General features: G+C 51.5%; 1 protein-coding gene across 1 annotated transcript in view; it reads left to right on the top strand.

Moving 5' to 3' along the window:
* The first annotated feature begins 1,667 nt into the window (after positions 1-1,667).
* Positions 1,668-22,000, top strand: part of LOC130576531 (lipase maturation factor 1-like) — an 80,901-nt gene continuing 60,568 nt past the window's right edge. Inside the window, exons 1-3 of the mRNA XM_057371275.1 lie at positions 1,668-1,671; positions 2,597-2,745; positions 12,785-12,850. Coding sequence (XP_057227258.1) covers positions 1,668-1,671; positions 2,597-2,745; positions 12,785-12,850 — 219 coding nt within the window. The remainder of the gene's footprint in view (positions 1,672-2,596; positions 2,746-12,784; positions 12,851-22,000) is intronic.

Genomic DNA, 22,000 nt, shown 5'->3' with positions numbered 1-22,000 from the left:
AGGATGGGTTGGTTGGGGCTTGGAGGATGGAATTGGCTCTTGGAGAGAGCCCTAATGGGCTGGAATTGGAATTCCATGGAATAGGTTTCACCCCCGAAACGCCAGGATTGGGGAATGTTGTTGGAGGTGACAACCGGCATCGCTGCCGGCAGATCTTTGCTCCATGATTCTGTGCTGATGGAGAAGGGGAGAGGGAACGCTGCAGCCAGGAAAGGTCCAGGGCAAGGAGCTGCTTGGGGTAGAGGGATGGATGGACAGACGGATGGATGGAGGGATGGACAGGGATGGACGGACGGATGGACGGATGGACGGACGGACGGACGGATGGACGGATGGATGGACGGACGGACGGACGGACGGACGGACGGATGGACGGATGGATGGATGGATGGATGGATGGACGGAGGGATGGACGGAGGGATGGACGGATGGATGGAGACTGGGAAGGAGCTCCTGCTGGTGACCTCAGTGGGTGATGTATCCCACAAAACTGATCCCACATGGGCAGCTGGGAATGCTCCATCCCTTGGGAAGAGGGCGTGGAATGAACCAGAGTCTCTCCAAGCTTTTCTTCCCACACACCCGGGTTTRGCAGGACCTTGTGCCGTCCCTGGGGTCAGAGCACAGCTCCGCACACCAGTCATGGAGCAGCCAGAGCTGGGTCAGATTTAACCCTGAGCTGGGGGAATGTTGGGCCCAGGCTCATGCCCTGGGCTGTGTCTGGAGCTGGTCCTTGCTTACCCTGGCAGTCCAGCCCTGCTGGAGCAGCCGGGAATGCCGGAGCAGCCAGGAATGCCGGAGCTCCCTCCCAGCACTRTTYGCTCCCAGMCCWRCCCYGCACGGCTCCCATCGGATGCTGCCRGGTGCTGCCAGGATTCCAGCSCATTTCTTTGAGATAAAAGCACAGGTTCCAGGCTGAACTCATGACCCAGGCAGGTCTGGCTGTGCCGGGAAGGCTTCGGCTTGGCTCGGGCCCCATGGGTGCTGGGAGCATCCTGCTGGAGCTCCRGGATGGGCAGGAATTGTCCTGCGGGATCGCTCTGTCCTCCTGCACCCCTTCCCTCTGCCTTCCTAGGATTTGGGGTTCAGAATAAAGCAGGATGAACCCCTGGTGTGCCCTGCTGGGTGAGGGCAGTGCCGCTCTCAAGGGGAATGGATGCTCAGGGATGTTTGGATCCTGCCCCGATGCCCATCCCCACGCAGGGCTGGTGATTTCCATATGAAAACAGGGATAACAGTGGGATTCTTGTGCAGGGAGATCTACGACCCCTTTTGGTGCCAGCCAGCCCCAGAGCTGGGTTCAGGCACAATTAACCTTTCACTTTTGGGATGAGCCGGTGCTTTCCCGCTGCAGCTGCTTTTGGGACAATATTCCTCACTTTTCCTCCCAGAAACATTAATTTGGGCGATTTGGGGGGGCTGTGCTGGAAACCATGGGATGTGTGCAGGGAGAAGGGGAAGTTTCTGATGGTTTGATGTATAATAATATGAGTTTTTAAAAATTCCATTTTCATTTAAGGGGCTTTGTGCATATTAAGGTTTTGTGGCTTGTTTTTGAGAATATTTAAAGCAAATTCAACATGGCTTTGCCTGTGTGACAACACAAAATCAGGGGCTGGAAGAATCTTGGGGTGGGGGATCAGGGGGTCAGGCTGGAGCTGGAAGGTATGGGTGGGTTTGGAATGGGTTGGAATGGATTGGAATGGGGTTGGAGTGGGTTGGAATGGGATTCGAATGGGTTTGGAATGAGTTGGAATGGGGTTGTAGTGGGTTTTAATGGATTGGAATGGGTTGGAATGTGTTTGAAATGGGTTGGAATGGGGTTGGAGCGGGTTGGAATGGATTGGAATGGATTGGAATGTGTTTGAAATGGGTTGGAATGGGTTGAAATGGGTTGGAATAGGTTGAAATGGGTTGGAATGGGTTGGAATGGATTTGGAATGGGTTTGAAGTGTGTTTCCCTGCGTGTCTGGGCAAAGGGAATTGTTATGGATCAAACTGGTGAAGTGCCTGGAGAACCTTTGGGAAGGAATAGGAGCTGTGGACACTGCCCAGTTTAATTTCTGTAGCTGGGAATATCAGTGCCTTAATTGGCTCTAAGAAGGAATCTTTAGGAATTCTCCTCACCAATTTAATATCTGTTTTTTTTTTTAATGGTTTCAGAGTGCAATTGTATCATACAGAAATATTTGAGGATCAGCATGATTGGGGGCGGGAAAAGCTGGAGCAATTTCATTTTGGCAGAAATAAATTGGTGCTTCCAAAAGTGGTGGGGGTTGGTTTTCTCTTGTCCAAACAGAGCCGTGTGTTCTGCCTCTTCTGGGATAATCATTCCAATATTTACAGGCTGGGCTGGGCTGGAGGAGAAAATGCAAAATACAGATTTGGATGGCTCAGGTGAAGCCTGGCTGCTCCAAAGCATCCAKGGAGCAGTTCATGGTGGGATCCCAAGGCCTCATTTCCCCCAAATCAACCTTAAAAAGCATGAAAAGTTTTTTTTTTTTTTTAATCCTTAAGCATCTTGAGTTAACTCCAGGATAACTTCCAGCACTTGTACAATAATGATTTCCTTTTCCCCTTCTTGTTGGCACTGCAGGTTGGGAATCRCAGCTCCTGGAGACAGGATTCCTGGGAATATTCCTCTGCCCACTCTGGAGCCTGTCCCGCCTTCCCCAGGGCTCTCCTCCTTCCAGAATTGTCATCTGGGCTTTCCGCTGGCTGATTTTCAGGATCATGCTCGGAGCGGTGAGTGGGAATTTGTGTTCTGAATGTCCCATCCCAGCTGGAAATTGCCCCAATCCACCACCTCAGAATCCACTGGTTGAGGAGTTTTCCCAGTTCCGAGGAAAAGCCTCCCTGTGGTTGGCAGGATCCTTCAGSTGGCTCCAGGTGTGTGTTTGGAGGAGGAAAAGCAGCAGGAATTCTCCCTGGGGATGTTCAGTGCTGCCCTTGAGCGGTTCTTGTGAAGGAAGAAAAGGGAGGTTGGGCGTTGTGGCTTTTCCGTGAGACCATTGGAATGCAGCGGGTAATTCCCATCTTTCCCCAGAGCTGATTTCCTTTCTGGGAGTGTTTTTTGGGATGTCACTCTCTGCCCCGTGGCTCTGGACAGAACAATTGCTGCAGAGCTGTCCCAGTGCCAGAGGGAATTCCCAAGCTCAGTCAGGAACTGGCACATCCCCGTTCAAACAAAGGTGTGGCAGGGGCGTTCTCTGGTCAGCTCTGTCTGCTCCGATGTTTCAGAACATCCCAAAACTTGGAGCTCGGGATCATCGCCATCGCAGGAATGGTTGGGTTTTGTTGGAGTGGCTTTTTTTGGCTTGGGGTTTCTTTCAGGTTTCATTTGGGGCATTTTTCACCAAAGGGGTCTTGACCGAATGTTGGCACAGACCCTTCATCCCTGAGGGATGGAGRTGAATCCTGGGGTCTTGATGCTTCCTTGGATTCARGGAATGCCTGGATGTGGCATAAGGTGGCTGGGAACAAGTTAGGGGTCGGTCACAGATGGGGCTTGATGACCTTGGAAGTGTTTTCCATCCTCATTCTGGGATTCTGGGACTCTGGGATTCTGTGGTTCTCATGATGCTGCTCACTGAGTGAATTGACAGCTGATGGCACCAAGTGTAGCGAAACACCCCAAATTTCCTTAAAAATTTGATAGGATCACCAATTTGCATCCTTTCCGTGGAAATTGGGATCTGACTGAGCTTCGGTCCTGCTGATGTGTCCCAGATATTCTGAATTATGGGACAGGCTGGATATAGAGGAAAACTGTGCTTCCTAAACACCTCTGTTGCTGTTATCTCTGCTCCATCAGGAGAGCAATAACATTCCAAATATTTTCAGGAATAGCCATGTCCCTGCACAGCTGGGACACTGAATATCCCTAATGGGCATGGGAGGTGAGAACATGGAGAGGCCATTCCATGGGGATCCCCACAGGCATTGATTGATGGGATCTTTGATGTTTTGGGGCACAAACTTGTGTAGGATTTCTCCTGGGCCCAGGATACAGCACTGGCTGGCAGCGGGAGGTGCAGTCGTGTGGGAATGAGAAGCATCCTGCTGGAATCCCGGTGCTCCCAGGGTTTCCTGCTGGAATCCCGGTGCTCCCAGGGTTTCCTGCTGGAATCCCGGTGCTCCCAGGGTTTCCTGCTGGAATCCCGGTGCTCCCAGGGTTTGCTGATGCTCCAGCCAAGAGCTGAGCATGTGCTGAAGGGTTTTCCCCGGGTGGGATTGGTGGTGGTTCTGTTTGACGCAGGAATTTCAGCTTCCCTGCACGGTTCTCCCGGGATTCTTGGAGCTGGCTGGGGTGAGGCTTTTCTTGGGAAATCCTCTGAGCGAGCAGCATTCCCTGGGGCAGCTGGGCCATCCTCAGCTCGTGCTGGGGGTTGGGGGAACACCTTGGAAATGTCCCTCGGGTGACCTAGGGGGTCTCTGCTCTGCAGGGTGACGGCTCCAGGCTCTCATCCCATCGCTCTCCTGCTTTCCAGGGTCGGTTCCTGAACTATGGGGCTGATTTCACTTGTCAGCCCCTTTTTCCTCCAGTCAGTGTCTTGGATTTGGGATCTTTTTCGGGTGTTTTCTGTGTTTGAGCTCTGACAGCCTGAGACTTTGCATTGAGCAAACCGGGTCTGGTGGAGGCAGTTGCAGGAAGGGTTGGGATGATCTTTGAGGTCCCTTCCAGCACAAACTGTTCTATGATTTGGGAGTTTTGCTGTTTCCCTGCTAAACCTCCCCCCAGAAATCACGTCCAGCCCCTGCTTTATTGTGCACCTTTCCCCTGGAGCTGGCTGGGCTCATTTTGGGGTGACAGAGAAATGGGATCACCCTGTTGGGGTGGAGCTGAGGAGCTCAGGTACCTCCACCAGGGTTTGATTGGCAGCAAGCGCTGGGCTGAGCTCAAATATTGCTGCCTTCCTAAAAGGCGTAATTACGTGATCCAATCTATATGTTTGATGTTCCTAATAATCCATTAGGGCAGGATGTAGGACGGATGCTTCCCAGGAACGGCCGAGGCAGCAGAGCAGGGGCTCTGGAAGGCTGGAAGCGATGCAAACACATTTTTGCAGGGCTGGTTCCCCTCAGGATAGCTCAGAGCTTTGATGGCTGCGTGGTTTTGTTTGGGGTACTCTGTCATTGGGATATCTTGGGGCTTGGAAGGTGCAAAATGTTGGGTTTGGTAATTTTGGTGCAACAGCACCTTGGAAAGGGGGAAGCAAACAGGGAGTGAAGGTGGAGCTGAGCCTKGAGGATCCCGACCATATGGAACAAGTTAGCATGGAAAGTGGCTGGAGCAGGGAGTGTGAGTGAGTCTGAGACATCTTGATTGGTTTCTGCAGGAAAGGATTGAAGAGCCGAGTGAAAAACCAGGGAAAGGGGATTTAAAGTGCATTACCGCTTTAATTGAAAAGTGCCCAAAGCAAGGAAATTCAGATTTAAAGCTGCCAATCTCTCGCTGGCTGCTGCAGGTGTTGGGGCTGGGAGGACTCCGGGGTCTGTGTCCAGATGGGTCCTGGGGCCACGAGCCCAATCCCAAACCTTGGAATGAGATCCTTTAATAGGTGTGTTCTGTAATAATTCTATTGTTTAGAGCAGAAGTGTATTTTTATTTAATCATCTGCTCCGTGTGCCGTGCCCTTGACATCTTCCCCATGTGATGYCCCTCAAACTGTCACAGGAGCTCAGGATGGGGGTTTTTTCCCCCTCTTATCCCCACATTTTGGAGAGCCCTTCCCAGGAGCTGCTCCCTTTGCTCCTCCCCATGCCCTGCACAAGGTTCTGAGGAGCTCAGGGGTGATTTAGGGAAACCCAAGAGCATCTTTCCCACTTGGGATTTGTGGCTTGGCCGTCCCTCCCCTTGCTTTGCTTCCTGTAAACAAAATTTCTCTTCATTTTTTTTTTCCCACTTCCCAGATTTCCCTTACTGAGTGTCCAGCTGACCCCTCTGTTCCAAATCCAAGTTCAGCCTCCTTGAGCTGTTCGAGTACATCCTCGGAAGCTGCTGCAGCGCAGAGGAGTTGGGACCATTTTTTGGCAGGGAGACTCAGAAAATAATTCCARTCCTTTGCTGTTTCAAACCTACACAAGAGATGTTTTCCCCTTTTTACAGGAGGATAAAATATCATTTACAGTGACAGTCTTGGGGGAAAAAAATAAAAATATTTATAATAACTGATTTTTTTTTCCCCTTTAAATTGTCACTTTTTTTTTCCTGTGGATTTGTCCATCTTTCTCAGAGCTTTCTGTGTTTTCACAGAAAAAGGATCGATTCCAGGTTATTTATCCATCTCTTGATATTTAATATGTTTAGAAACTGTTTTGAATTTTCTCTGCTGTTAGAAAACATTTCTTTTAACCCGCTGCAGCAAATCCTTCTAAAACCTCGCGGTTCMTGTGAAACTCCTGGTGTTCCCTGTTTTGTTTTCGCTCGGATCCCGTTGGAAGTGTCAGGACGTGGGTGGCATTCGAAAGGTTACTGGAAAGGGTGGGGCTGTGATTAGCTAAGAAGGGAGATGAACTTTCTGGCAAAAATAAGGAAGGCTTTGAAGCAAACAGAAAATCTGGATGCCTGCAGTAAAAACCTCACGAGGTGGAATCGAATAAAATCCAGAATTGGGGCGATCCCGAAAGGCGGCAGCGGGGGAAAGTGGCAGGATCCAGCGGATGTAGATGTCAGCTCGGTGACAGGCGCACCCCGATCCTGGGCACGATGGCTCCGAGATGGGGGATAATTATTCTAATTTGTTTGATTACATTAGCGTGGGTMGGAGGGAAGAAAGCTCCCTTTCTTCCCTGCCTCGCTCATTATTCCTGGGCGAGCTCGGCGGGGCCGGCTCCCGCGCCGGGGCTTCATGGGAATTTTTGGAAAATGATGTCTGCAATGTTCTGACCTTTGCCGTCCCAGCTGCAGCCTCCTCCTCTCTGCAGGGATCCCACACTTGACTCCTTGGCAACCTCCTTTGTGGCCGCGGTGCCGCTGCGCTCGCCGGGGAATGGCCCTTGGCAGCGGCGCTCGCCGTTCCGTGGGGGCTGCAAAAGGCAGGGGCCGCCGGTGCCAAGGGTTTGGCACAATCCTTTCACCCACTGCTGCCTTCAAAGCCGCCCAGATGCTGCTGYGCTCCTGGGGGCGTCTCAAAGGGGCTTTTTGGGGCAGCTGAGGGGGGTCGTGGCAAAGAAAAGGAAAAAGTTGCTGGTGGGGAATTCTCCTCCGGGATTGTGGTGTCTGTCCGTGTGGGGCTTTGTGGTTCTGGTGGCTCTGGTGAGGCTTCAAACCTGGGTCTGTTCCAGCAGGATTTGCGTGTTTGGGGTGGGATCTGGGCCTGGGGTCAGTTCAGAGCCCCCTGTGCAGGATGGAGTTGTTCCCCTGGATCATCCAGAATCCTGRAATGGTTGGGGCTGGAAGGACCTTCCTGAGCATGGACATGTTCCACTCTCCCAGGGTGCTCCAAGTCCCATCCAGCCTGGCCTTGGACCCTTCCAGGAACAGAGCATCCCGTTATCCCTTCCTTTCCATGGAAGCAGCGGCAGGAATCTGAGTTCAGCAAGGTTGGTTTGAGCATCAGGGGCTTGAGCCTTTGGWTCATTGCTGGCCCAGCTGCAGCAGGAAGCCTGGAAGCTGCTCCTGTGTCACCTGTTCCTGTGTCACCTGCTACTGTGTGACATTCCCTACAGAAAGGACAACCCGGGATCCAGCTCATCCTTCCTGCAGCCCAGACCTTGATCCATCAGTGGGGAGGGAGATGTGGAAGGTCTGGAGTCCTGGAGCTCCGAGGGAATTTCAGACCCCCAGAAGAAGTTGATCATGTTGGGTTCCTCAGATTTAGATTCTCCATGAGCTTCTTCCATCCCTGTCCTATTATCCTTAAATGATTTTGTTTTAAAATTTTATTTTTTTGATTTTATTTTTAAATTTTACCTTCAGAAACTCCTTCCCCTCCCATGATTTGGGGTCTAAATTTGTTTCTGAATATTCTGGCAAAGGTTGGCTTTCATAGAGATGACGGCGTCGCTTTCTCTGCGGGCAGCAGAGCTGGGAAGCGCACGGATTTGGGATTTTCTCTGGAAACGTCTCTTATTTATAGCAGGAACAAAATTAAAATGTAGAATTCAGATTGGGAATTTTGGGTGGGTTTTTGCCAATCTTTTGTACAGCAGAGACACAGAAAGGTCTTTAAATTGACTCTAAATTTATAACGTGGGTGCCCCATTCCCCACCCTTCCCTCCGGAGCTGGGATCAATAGGGAATTTTGCAGACATAGCTTGAGTCACCAGCCTTTTGCTCAGCTTCCCGTGCTGTTGGCCTGTCTGTGCCATTTTTTTTTTTTTTTTCAGAATTAATTTTGGGCTGAAAAAGTCTCAAAGAAGTGCTTTGTTCCTCCTTGACACTCACTCCAGGGAAAAAAGAAAAAAATAAAAAAGGAGAAAAAGGGGAAAAAAAACCCGTGGAAAATCTGACATCTGCATTGTAGAGAAAAATCAATAGATAGGGAGGAATATAATTATCCCCCACTCCTGAAGGAATTTTTCAGATATTTTTTGGAACAGTGACTCATCTGGGCTTAGGGCTTGAATGACATTTTAATTATTCCGGCTTTTTTTCTGTTTGATTCTCCCAAGTACAGCAGCCTGGAAGGGGCACGGCTGGGCACAGCCATCCTGGGAAGATGAAAGGGCAGGATTTGGGGCCRGAGCCGAGCGCTTCCCTGCCTTGGGCTGGGGGCTGGATCCCCCCTGGATCCCTCAATCCCCTTTGCTGGCATCCCGTCGATCAGGGAGCGCTTCACCTGCTTTGGGAATGTTTTATTCCATGTTCCAAGCGCTTTGGGAATGTTTTATTCCACGTTCCAAGTGCTGAATCCTTGTGGAATTGTCTGATGAGCCAGGGCTTGTGCCCTGGGTGTGATTTTTTGGGAAGGAGGGTCAGGAATGGAGATGAGGGAAGTGATGGAGCAAGGCTGGTGCTGCGGGATTTTTTTGATATATTACCCACCATTAAAAACCCAATCCTAAAGGGAWTTTTCCTTGCTCTGGGAGAAATCCYAGTGGATTTAATGCCCCTGAATTCCGGGAGTTGGGAGATCAGAGCTCTCCGAGTGCTGCGTCCCCATCCCACCCCGAGCTCCTGCGGGGAGCAAACCCGGCAGGGGACAGGGAACAGAGCCCCCATTTCATTCCTGAACTTAATTCWCCCCAAGGGCAGCACCCCCTGCTCGTGCTGCTGTAAATCCCTGTGACAGAGACCTCCCGTTCCCCCTTCTCCGTGCTCATTATCCCGAGGAACCAGAGCACCACGAGTTCCTGACCCTGGTGGCTCCATGGCCACCGTTCCAGCCATGGGAATTTAATAATGCTGGCCAGATTCAGGGCAAGGCCACGGGGGTGAAAGGGCCTCTGCTGGTTCACTTGGCCACCTGTTTCCTCGCCTTGGGCTCTGGTTTAATTTGTGCTCCTGAAAATTTTCCCAAAATCAGAGAATCTCCTCGCCCGCCCCAGAGCCGGTGGTGGTGTTGCCTGGTTTTCCTCGTTGGGAAGGGAAAATGAATTTAAAAACCGTTTTCCTGCCTCCCCCAAAACACACTTCTTAGTTTTGTCTCTTAGAGCTGATCCATAAAAAGGGAAAATGCAAAAATGTTTTCAAAAATCCCMATCTCCTGCCCATTCGTCTCCAATCCTTATGCCAAAATAAAGGCAGAATTACGTTTTTTAGCTACTGCTAACTCAGGACCAGGAAGAAACTTCCCAAATTTTTTGAACTTAAATATAAACTTAAATAGAAGGGAAAAAAACAACTTTTAAGGTGATTTTAGTATTTAGAAAAGGAGAAACAACTTTGTTCGCAGAGTTTGCTGCATCACATCTTTTCCATGATGGCATTGACAGGGGACAGTGNCTTAAATATAAACTTAAATAGAAGGGGAAAAAGCAACTTTTAAAGTGATATTAGTATTTAGAAAAGGAGAAAATACTTTGTTTGCAGAGTTTGATGTATCACATCTTTTCCATGATGGCAGTGACAGGGGACAGTGTCAGGAATGTGGTGCTGAGCTGGATTTACATTCAATCTTTCCTTTCCTTCCTTTGTTTTCCATTTAATTTGTCCTTGCCATTGGTTTCTGGAACTCTGATCTATTTCCAGCAAATATTCTTTGTGAGATGTCGGTGGCTGATGTCCAAAATTCCAGCTCTGCTGAGGTTACACGGGATTGTCCCCTTCTCCTCCCCTCTGGCTCCTTTTCCTGCTTGTCCTCTCCTCATCCAGGGAAAGGAGGTTTGGGATGCACGGCAGATGCACCGTGCTGAGCAGGGAATGGGAATTTGGGAAAATATTTTCATGGAAAGGGTTGCCTGGAAGAGTTAAAAACTTGTGGATGTGGCCCTTGGGGACACGGTGTGGGGGTGGCACTCAGGGACACAGTGTGGGGGTGGCTGTGGTGGTGCTGCAGGTTGATGGTTGGATTTGGGGATCTGTGGGGTTTTTTCCAGTCTCAGCAGTCCCAGGATTCAGAGATTCCTCGCTTTCCTTCCCTGCCCCTCCTCAGCAGAGCTGAAGCTTGGGACACAGGGATTTTCTGTGCTCATTTTGCTCTCGTTCCTTGGTGCAAATCCTTGGGAAAATTGGGAAATTCAGGTGCTGGTGTGGGAGTGGAGTGGCCTCGGAAGCAGCTCAGGGTCTGAATTTAAAACTGTCTGGAAAAGCTCTTTAATGACGGCAGTGGGAGGTTTTGGTGCTGCAGAACCTCTGGTTTGAAGAGTTTTCTGTGACTTTCCTCCTTTCTAGTAAACAAAAAGGGATGAGCTGCCTGAGTGAGTCATTGCAGGGAAAATTGGGATTTTCAGAGGGGGCTGCTTCTCCCTGATCCTTGTTTTAATTGGAGTTTTAATTATCCCTGCTGGATAACAGAGCTCGAGAGCGGCCTGGGCRGGGAGGAGGGAAGGTCATCAAGATAACTGTGCTGGTGGAATATTCCAGCATTTCCAGAGAGTTCCCTGAGCCGGCAAGGCTGCTGAGTGAATCCTTGCAGATAAAACTGCTTTGCCATCGCACAGATCCTGGGTGATATTGCTTTTCATCCCTTTCCTACCAGCCTGGAGCTCATAAACTCTGCCCTGTGCTCTCAGGTGTCAGTCAGACACACACACAGCCTCGGGACCTGGATATTCCTGCATATTCCTGGGGTCTGGGCAGTTTTGGATGGGCTTTAATTGGAATTTGGAATTTTTCTCAAGCCCCGATTGCATTAAACTTTGTTTAATGCTGCGAGTGAAGATTTGTTTTAGGACAAGCAGGGAGGTTGGGGCAGAGGAGCCAGCGTGGTCACTTCCAACCTGTTGGAATCTAGATAGAATTCACAATGCCACAATGCTGRAATCTCCTCCTCTGAGCTCAGTTTTAACCCTGGAAGGTGCCTGATCCCTTCCCTGCTGCAGATGGAAGGAAGCCTCAGGATGCTCCCGGCGGAGCAGATGTGGGTCCCTCCCGAAACTCCCGGGACCTTCCCGAAACCGGCGGTGTTTGTCCCCTGGGAAGGCAGAGCCGCCACCATCAGGGCGGTGGCAGAGGGGGCCAAACCCCCCTAATTGTGTGCAGATGACAGAGCTGCCTCAGCCTTTTGACCAGTGGAGCTTTCCTCAATTTGGGATATTGTGATCCTAATCAGGGCGCTCTCCGGGACATCAAAGCCGCCCTGATTGCACGGCTTCCTGCCCAGCCCATCCCTGCCCAGGTGTGCTTCCCGCTCTGGCCGAGTGATTCCTTTCTGCTCCTCATCACCGAGGCAAAGAAATTCAATCCCGGTATTGCTGCCAGCCCCGGAGCAGAGCCGGTGGTTTGGAAATGTCCCCCTCCTGTCGCCCTGGGGTCCTGGGGTGGGACAGGCTGGGATCCCTGCTCGTGTCCCTGTCAGCCCCTGAGCAGAGTGAGGCAGAAATGGGGGTGCAGAGCCTGTGCTCGGAGCTGGGAACTGCCCCTGCTCCTCTGGGATTTCTCTGATTGCTTTGATTGCAGCTTTGTGTCCAGATCCGTGTCCCCATCCCAGCTCTGTGTCCCCATTCCCACTCTCTGTCCCCATTCCCACTCCATGTCCCCATTCCCACTCCGTGTCCCCATTCCCGCTCCGTGTCCCCATCCCCATTCTGTATCCAGCTCTGTGTCCCCATCCCCACTCCTTGACCCCATTCTTGCTCCTTGACCCCATCCCCTCTCCATGTCCCTGTCCCTGCTCCGTATCCCCATACCTGCTTCGTGTCCCCATCCCCACTCCCTGTCCCATCCCCACTCTGTATCCAGCTCTGTGTCCCCATCCCTGCTCCATGTCCCCATCCCCACTCCCTGTCCCCATTCCCGCTCCGTGGCACTCTTTCCCTGTCCCCAAGCAGCAGAGGTGGCTTTGCCCCGAACAGTGGGRTTTGGATGTTCAGATCATGAATCCTGCTGGATTTTATCCATTATCCCAGGGGCAGATCCTGGTTTTTCCCATCACTGCTTCCCAGGAATGCTGAAATCGCTGTCAGGAGCCCTGGGCTCAGGTGTGGGGAAGGCTGCCATCCTTGAAGGGGATTGTGGAATATTCTAGAAGGATTCCCAGTCAGATTCCTGGTAACCAGGCAATGGAATGAGTCACATCCATTGTGTTCCCTTGGGAACAACGCCTGCACCCGGGCTGTGGATGCACCCTGGGTCTCGTTCAGCTTCTACAGCTCCACCACAGAATCTGGTGCCTTGAGACACAAAATAAAGTCAGTTAAAATATTTGTAACCGTATATTTGCCCTTTTTTTCCCCCAGGGGCTGATTAAAATCCGAGGAGATCGCTGCTGGAGGGAGTTAACCTGCATGGATTATCACTACGAGGTGAGCGCTGTGCACACAAAACCTCATTTCTCTTGTCTGCTTTGCTTTGGTGGAATAATTTTCCCAAATCTTTCCTCCCCTGGCAAGCAGCTCCATGTTTTCCCTCTTTATCCCAGCCTCTGGCAGCCAKGCCCTGTCCATGTGCCAGCTGGGTGATGCTGCTTTTCCCAACCACGGCCCTAAAATTCAATTTCTCTCCTTCTCTCCCCTCCCCACCGTGGATCCAGGAGCAAACCTGAGCCTCACTGGGAACTTCCACTGGGAAAGTGCTGCAGGGCAGGGACAGAAAGGATTTTTTTGTGGTGTTGTTCCTGCCTACACTGCCAAAACATGGCCATGTGCCAGGAACAGAGCATCCCTGTGCTCTCCAACATGCAGAGCAGGGCGCTGGCAATTCCCAACTCCGTGGTTTTATTTCTGTGAAGGTTGCGGTGATTCCGGTGTGTTCTGGTTACAAACTGGGGCTCTTGGCTGCTCTGTGGTCAGCCCCTCTCTGCTCACAGAGGCAAACTCGGCTCCCCTCTCCTTTCCCTTCTCTTTTGGTGTCTGAATTTTGTAGAAATGGTGGCAAAAAGGAAAATGCTGCGTCCTGGGGTGGGTTGGTGGAGGGAGGAATATTCCCTTCCCTGGATTGACATCACAGCCACTGCAAGGGTTGGAATGATCCTCCTCTGGAATCGGTGCCTGTCAAATATTTGGGAATACAATTTGGGAAAGGGGCTCATCCTGGGGCAAAGGATGAGATCCTTGTGGCTCTGCACAACTCCCTGACAGGAGGGGGCAGCCGGGGGGGTCGGGCTGTGCTCCAGGGAACAGGGACAGGAGGAGAGGGAACAGCCTCAGGCTGGGCCAGGGGAGAGGCAGGGTGGATATTGGAAACATTTTCTCCTGGAAAGGGCTGTCCAGCTGCCCAGGGCACTGCTGGAGTCCCCATCCCTAAAGATACTCAAAATCCCTATGGATGTGGCACTTTTGGACGTGCTTGATGGTGACCATTGTGGTGTCATAGGTTGTTGGTTGGGTTTGACGATCTCAAAGGGCTTTCCCAACATTTACAATTCCATGGCTTTACGAAATAGGATTTTGCAGGTCCAACAAGCTCTGTTTGCCTTTTCAGCTTTAAACCTCCTTTCCTGTGTCCCTGTAATTTACTTTCACTGGGTTTTTCCCCAGTGTGGGGCTCTGGCACAGCACCRAGGATCCAACTTCATCCYKAGGAAAACTTGGGAAGCAAAGACCYTSCAGTGCTGTTCTTCCTAATCCCGGCCATGGAGGTGGCTGCAGGAAATGATCCTGTTTTGCCGGGCACCTGGCAGCTCTCGGGGAAAATCCAGCCCTGAGGCAGCCCCACTGCTGACCCCGGCCCACAGCAATCAGCCTGGATAATCCCAGCTCTCCCAAATCAATCCCAGCAACAGCTCTGGAGCCTAATGGGGACCATTCCTGTCCCATCCACGAGGCAGGATCCCCAGGCTGGGCGGGTAATTGGGGCCAGGGGCGGGGGGAACATCTCGTTATTGATATCGATTGTAATCCACGCAGGGAAAGGGAAATTAAAGAGGCTTTGTCCAGCAGGAATAACAAAACAAAAATTCCTAAGGGCTGGGATTYACCTGCTGATTCCAGCCAGAGGGAGGGAGAAAAGGGGGAAGCTGGAGGTASCTCTGTGAGGGAGGGATGGAGTGGGGAATCTGCTCGTGATTAGGATGATGAAAGCAGGGATTGGAGCGGGTTGGGATGGATTTGGGCCAGGTGCAGAGTGCTGGGATGTGTGCTGGCCACCCCRGCTCTCCTGCCCCAGCACCAGCCCCATCCAAGATCCACACGGGCTCCYGTGCCAAGAGAATTCATGGAAACACGTGGCCTCCATCCCTGCCTGCGCTGTTTGTTTGCAGTGGGACCGGAGCACTGCAGTGGGATTGGAGCAGCGCAATGGGGCTGTGGTCAGGTGGTTCAAGGGCTGGTTTTTCCTCCCTTTTTCCTTGCTGGTGGGCAAGGCCTCYRTCCCAGCCTCCTGGAGCTCTGCCCYTCCCTGGGTGCTCCCTGTGCCCCATTCCATGGGATCTGGAGCAGGGAATGGCATGGAGCAGGCTTGGCACAGGAGAGGGATTGTCCCAGCAGCCTGACCCTTCTGGATCCCTGAGGAGAAGAGGGGCTTGGGAATGGGAAAGGGAATGGGAATGGGAAAGGAAAAGGGAAAAGGAAAGGGAAAGGGAAAAGGAAAGGGAATGGGAATATCCTCCATCGCCACATCCTCCCCAGGGGTTGCAAATGGGGATGTCCTTCATGGGCTCATCCCACCCAGGGGTTTGGGAACGGGAATCTCCTTCATGGCCACATCCCTCCCATCCCAGTGAGTTCCACCAGGGAAGTGCTCCAGTGGGATCCAATCCAATCCAGAGATGGGTTTTTCCCGATGGCTGCCAAAGCGCTGTCGCTGTTTAATTCCAGACAGATACTTTGGAAAATTCAGCCACCAACTGGAGGGAACAGCTGTGGGAGCAGCTGCTGGGGCAGGAGCTCTGCTGGGCACCGGCTCTGCATCCACGCCGGAGCTGCTGGACACAGCCATGGGCACCTCCCGAGGGAAGGGGGCACATGGAGGGGCCGGAGCATGGCCAGGGAAGGGAATGGAGCCCCAGGAGGGGCTGAGGGAGCTGGGAAAGGGGCTCAGCCTGGAGTAAAGTGGGACCAGGGGGGACCTTGTGGCTCTGCACAACTCCCTGACAGGAGGGGACAGCCAGGGGGGTCGGGCTGTGCTCCAGGGAACAGGGACAGGAGGAGAGGGAACGGCCTCAGGCTGGGCCAGGGGAGGGTTAKATTGGATTTTGGGGAAAATTCCTTCGTGGAAAGGGTGTTCAAGAATTGGAACAGGCTCCCAGGGCAGGGGTGGAGTTCCATACCTGAAAGTGATCAAAAACCTGTGGAAATGATAAAAAATCCGTGGATGTGGCATTTGGGACACGGGACAGTGGTGACCGTGKGGTGGTGTTGGTTGATGGTTGGACTTGGGGCCATTAAAGGTTTTTCCCAACTTTGACAATTCCRTGACGCAAAGGGATAAAGGGATACAGGGATAATGGGATAAAAGAAAAAGGGATAAAGGGAAAGCAAACCAAAACCCCACTCCTGGAGCAGCAAACTTTGGTCAGCATCAGAAGTGAGATCCAGGATTTGCTTCCCTGCTCCAGAATCTCTGGAGGAGCCCAGGATGGGTTGGTGAGGGAAATTGGGAGAGTTTTTCTGAACCAACCTTGGCTTCATCCCCATTCTCACCCTGAATCCATCGCTGCTGCTGCTGCTGAGAACAGCTCTGCTCTGTCCCCCTGCACAGCCACAGGGGCCACTCCTGGCAGGGACAAATTGTCCCTGATTGTCGTGGAGCTGCTTTTCCCAAGCAGAGGCTGTCAGTCAGCGCTCCAGCCTTGCTCCCAGCAGCTCCCAGCTCCCGGAGAACCTCTGGAAGGAGGCACAATGGCTTTTGTGCCTAATGAGGGCTCGCTGACTGATAGCTCCGCTGATAAGGGCGATAAGGAAGCTCCAACTGCTCCTTAACCGCCTCTTCATTCCTTCTCTCCCTTCCCTCCCCCGGATTAGACCTCGTTAAGCTTTTCATCCAGCTTTTTTCCGAGCCATTATGGAACAAAAAGTAAATAATATTTAGCAATCTGTTTGGATGAATCGGAAAATGAGCCGCTTTTCATGAGCCCGGATGGCTCGGGCTGGGCTTTGTTCCAACAGTTTGCGTGGCTGGAAGGGAAAATGTTCCTAGCAGGGAAGCAGGTGCTCAGATTTCGTGCTGAAAATGTTAAAAGTTGCAAATTCAAGCGAGGGAGGTGGTGCTGAATTCAACAGAAAACAGTAATTATTAAAAGGACTAACCGTGAAAATAATTTTGGGGATCTTTTTGTTAATAACGTTAATAATTATGTTATAAAATATTTATGGAGCATCCTAAATTTACAACCCTTGGACCTGTGCCAGGGCCTCACCACCCTCCCAGGGAAGGATTCTCTCCTGAATTTAATGAAATGCAGAATAATTTGTGTCTGCTCCTTCCCTCGTACAGGGTGGGAGTTTGAAGGGTTTTGCTGATGGATTTTGCCGTGTCTGAGTCTGGCTCACGTGAAGCTCGAAGAGGGGACAAGACACAGCCTTGCAACAGAGAAATTTTCCAGATTTTCCCAAAATTCACGTGAAAAGTCTGTTGAAGTCCAGCAGCCTCTGCCTGCAGGGCTGGGGGTGAGCTGGACCCGTGGCTGTGAGCTCAGGGCTACTTCCGTAAGGGACAGGTGGATTTGGGATGTGAAACAGGAAAATTTGTCCTCTGGAAGTTGTGTTCCCATGAATACAGGGCTGGGATGAGCCGTGCTCCCTCTGTGCCCTCCTGGGACGGGAATTCTGGAGGAACCAAAGCTGCTGGTGATGGGTTTTGTGCAAGGAGAGTGGGGAGGGAGCCTGTGAGGGGGTGGAAATGCAGTTTATTTCCATCTCCTGGTGCAAATCAAGCTGTTCTTGGGCTGCGGTGGCTGGCACCAAAAGGAGACCACACTTGGCTCAGCTGCTGCGGTTTTTTCATTCCAATTTGGTCCCAAGTTTTGGAGGTGACCTTTGCAAAGGTAAAATCACTTGTGTTCATTCCCATGCCTCGAAGGGCTGCTCAGGGGCACTGGAAGYGAGGATCAGGGGCTCTCTGCTGGATTTTGGGAGGGTCCATGAGGCTGGAGGAAGGGCTGAGATTCAGTAATGAGATCCATCTTAGGGGAAGTGCTCAGAGCAATTGGATTGGCAGAGAAATGTCAGCAGGACATCAAAAACTGATTAGGCTGGGGCTCTGCAAGAAGGGCTTGATCTCAGACAGCTTTCCAGATGAATCCCAGCTCATGGGTTCAAGGGATCTCGGGATGCAATTGGCTGGAAAAGTTTGTTATTCCCGAGTCTGGGCTGGCTCCGACAGGTGCCCATCGCTTCGAAAAAGAGGGAGCCAATGCTTCAAAGGTGGAATTTGGGCTTTTCTCAGAGGGTCTGCCTTGCTGGGTTTGCACAGGTCAGGTTTGCTGGCAGGGATTCAGGGATATCAACTCCAGMTGAGCATTTCTGGGAAGGAATCCCGGTGTTCCAGGGTTTGGGAGTCCTGGAGGCGGGCGGCGCTTYGGAAAAAAGARCTGCAGAGMTGGGAAAATTCCATCAKGGAAAGAGTGTTGGAGCRTTGGCACWGCTGCCCAGGGCAGTGRKGGAGTTCTCATCCCTGGAAGTGTCCCAAAATCTGTGGAGGTGGCACCTGGGGACAYRGGGCTGTGATGGCCACCAYGGTGGTGCTGGTTGATGGTTGGACTTGGTGCCCTCAAAGGCCTTTCACAACTTTTTCCCAGGTTTGACAATTCCATGAGGCAGGGGGATGGGGAACAGGAGGGCTGAGCTCTGGGGRCAGTGAATTCCCAGCAGTGTGACCCTCCTGGTGGAGCTTCATTTCCAGAAGACGCGGTGTTCGATATTGACAGAGATGCCTGGTTAGGCTGGGTTTAAAAAAGGAAAAAGGAATTCCGAGGCTCCTGCCTTCCAAGGATACACCAGGAGAATGAGGGGGATGGATAACACCAGGCCTGAGGCAGAACAAAAGCAGGTTTATGCTGGGACATGGTGGGGAATGTTTATTCCCAGCAGAGCAGGCAGGGAAGCAGCTTTTCCAGAGGCAGCCACTGCTGGGAGCAGTCAGGTGGGAGCAGAGGTCTGGCTCGGCTTCCCAGCACCTCAAAATCAGCATCAGTTTGGTGATGAGGGGGACCAAGATGCTGGCAGGGAATTCAGGAGAGGGGAGAGGAGTGTGTGGTCAGGGAATTATCAAAGTAAAAGGTGGAGCTGCAAATCASCATCACATCTGATGGCATCTTTGGATTGGGGAGCCACACCCTGCTGGAGGAAATGGGGTGATGGCAGAGAGGAACTGCCAAAAGGAAAATTGGGCAGGGACTTTTACAAGGGTCTGGAGTTTTTACAAGGATAAGAGGGAATGGATTCACACCAAAGGAGAGGAGGGTGAGATGGGATATTGGGAAGGAATTCCTCCCTGGGAGGGTGGGGAGGCCCTGGCACAGGGTGCCCAGAGAAGCTGGGGCTGCCCCTGGATCCCTGGAAGTGCCCTAGGTCAGGCTGGATGGGGCTTGAAGCACGATGGGAGAGTGGAAGGTGTTGGGATTGGAACTGGATGGGTTTTAAGGTCCCTTCCAACCCAACCCATTCCAGAATTCCATGTAAATTCTCTCCAAGTTCCAGTAACAATCCCTCCCAGACGTGGCTCCCGTGTGCGGTGGAACACCAGGATCAGGGCAGGATTCCTCTCTGCCCCAGTTCAGATCCACTTTCCTCTCCATGATTCCTCACCCAAAGTATCCATATTTACTCCAAACCACCGGGAGCAGCTCCTGGGATTCCCCTGTGCCCTGCAGGTGGTGGCACCTGCCCCGTGTGTCCCTCAGCTTTCCRTCATTCCCAACAATCCCAACGGCAGCGGGATAAACCAGCAGAGGCTGCGTGGGGAGCGTTGTGCTGGGAGGGTTTGGAGGCATGGGAGGGATGGGGCAGAGCTGTCAGTCACCCTTTGGGATCGTGCCAATCCTGTTCCCAGCCGTAACACAATTCCTCCGCCCGCATCTCCGCTGTTTTGCTTTAGGATTTGTTTTAAGCCCGGTGAAAGCTTCCTGCACACCTATTGGGTTTCATCTCCTGGTTACGCTCTCCCACTGTTCCTGACTCGTTTGCAGACCACCCAGGACCCTCCTCACTTCCCTTCAATATTCCCTTTTCCTCCCCCTTCCTGCCCGTTGGGGTTTTTCCAATCCTAATCAGATTAATCCTCACTCCATCGGCTCTCTGTGCTCTGCCCATGGATCTCGTCCTCCCTGGGCTTCTCCAGGGGCTGGAATGTTGGATCCCATCACATCCCTCTGCCTTCCAGGGCTGTGGGGAATAACGAGCTGCTCCTGAAACCTGCAGGGCCCAGGGGGTTTGGGAGCTGGGAAGATAACGGAGGCAGGGCTCCGATAATTATTGAAATTACATATTTATGAGCCGGTTAATGGGGTGTTTTAAGGAATGCGCAAAGAGAAGGAAGGTGACAAATTGTGATGCTTTCTAGAAGGCAGAAATGAGAGAGGGAAATGGCAGGAGAACATTTTCCAGTCCTTAGAAGAAGCATGGAATGGTTTGGGCTGGGAGGACCTTAAAGGTCCAAGGCCAGGTTGGATGGGGCTTGGAGCARCCTGGGAYAGTGGAAGATGTCCTTGCCCAATGCAGGAGGTGGGMTGKGATGAGCTKTAAGRCCTTTCCAASCAAAACCATTCCACAATTCCATTATAATATTTTTTTCATGCACCGAAGGTTTTAAGCTCAGCTCAATTTTTTTATTCCTACAGTCTCAAACAGGGCCTGGCCAGGAGAAGAGCCCACCACAGGCAGAACCTCACAGGAATAGCAGAGCCCTTCACKTTATTTGCACAGCTCCAATTTCCAGTTAGTTTATGCCATTTCCAGAGAATTCCCTGTGGTTTTTAGYTCTCCATGTTGGACATGCATCGGTTTGAAGTGCAGCTCATGGCTTGTGTCCCTTCAGTGATCAGGGACTGGTGGGCTGAGCCAATTCCCAGATACATTTCCCTCTTTCCCACAGATTGGGAAGAATTCCACGTATTTCTCCAGGTTCTTTTTCTGCCTTCTCAGTCTTCCAGTGCTCACAGCAAGCCCTCTCAGCTCTGGAAAAAGCAGAATCCAGGCTTCTGGGGGAGCAGGAACGAGTTAATTTGAAGTCTCTGCCGCGGTGTTTTGCTCCAAAGTCGTGTGCGCCAAACTGACCTTTAATCTGGGAATATAAATCACTTTCCAGTCCTATTATTTCTAAAATCCTACAGGCTTGCAAATGCACAAAAGAAGCCTTTGTCTCTTATTAATTTAATTTATAGGTTAAAGTTTCAGATCAGTGGCAAGCGGGAGCCGATTTACCRCCCGCTGCAGGAATCGCYGTTCTGGGAAAGCGCGGCATCGGCYCCGCTGCCTCGGAGCAGGGATGTGCAATTAGGAGCTTCTGTAATTAGCTGTAACAGGAGATAATTTGCTTATCGTTTTTGGTATGCATTCCCTGGGAATACTCGGAGGGGAACTCGGCATGGATCGGCTCTTTCAACCCTAAAAACTGCCCAGATTGTTAAATTTATGCGTCCAGTTGGCTCCTGTGTGATGTCATTTGTGCTGCTACAAAATCTGGCTGCWTTTGGGATAAAATTCACAGAAAAGCAGCAGGGAGCCTTTTCCTATCAGTTCAAAACAGGACACCCTTTCCTGCTTTTTTGTAATTTGAATTTTTTAATTTTTAATTGTTTTGAAACTGAATTCCAATTCAATCCTGCATATGGAGTCAGATGTGAGGCATTAGTTTCTCCATCCTGCATATGGAGTCAGATGTGAGGCATTAGTTTCTCTTCCCAGCTTTAGGAGCATTCCCATTTTCAGACCTGTTTCTTTCACTTCCTGGGATTTCCAGTTACAGGATTTTGCAGCTAAATTCTCTAGTCTGTCTCCAAACAGCTCAAGACAAAGAAATAAAACTTTTTCCCTGCTGTCATTGCCCATTCCAGGGGAAGAGCTTTGACTCCTCCAGGCGCTCTCCGCAGCCTTTTCCCTCTTGACCAATTTACACAGAAAATCGGGATTGTGACTCGCTGCCCTTGCCAAGATCGTGGAAATATCTGTATTAAAAATGGCATTTCTCTTGCTCCCATCCACAAATTGGCTTTTCTGTGTTTTCCAAGGGTGGGATTCTTCCCATTCCCTCTCGGGGAGTGCAGGGATCCGGCCCCGGTGCTGCTGGCTGTTGTTTCCAGAGGTTTGGGAATGCTGGGTCCCGCTGGATGAGGGGGCAGTGGGGTCAGGGGGTCACTGCTGCCCTCAGGGCTTGTGAGCAGCTCTGCCCCGCTCCAGAGGCTCCATGGATTCCTCCATCTCCGTGGAATCTCTCGCTGCTAATCTTCATTCACGCCTTTGCGCCCAATTTGGGATTTTTTAGTGCTGGTTAAGGGTGGTGGCCAGGGTGAAATCCTGTTGGTTTTTAATTAAAATGGGCTCATTTAGCTGCATCCTCATGGAGAATGCCAGGTTTCA

Source organism: Malurus melanocephalus, unplaced genomic scaffold (genome assembly GCF_030028575.1).
Source record: "Malurus melanocephalus ecotype Western Australia unplaced genomic scaffold, MMel_1.1 scaffold_143, whole genome shotgun sequence".
NCBI lineage: Eukaryota > Metazoa > Chordata > Aves > Passeriformes > Maluridae > Malurus > Malurus melanocephalus.
The sequence above is the reverse complement of the archived record's forward strand: the minus strand, read 5'-3'. Positions and strand labels throughout refer to the sequence as shown.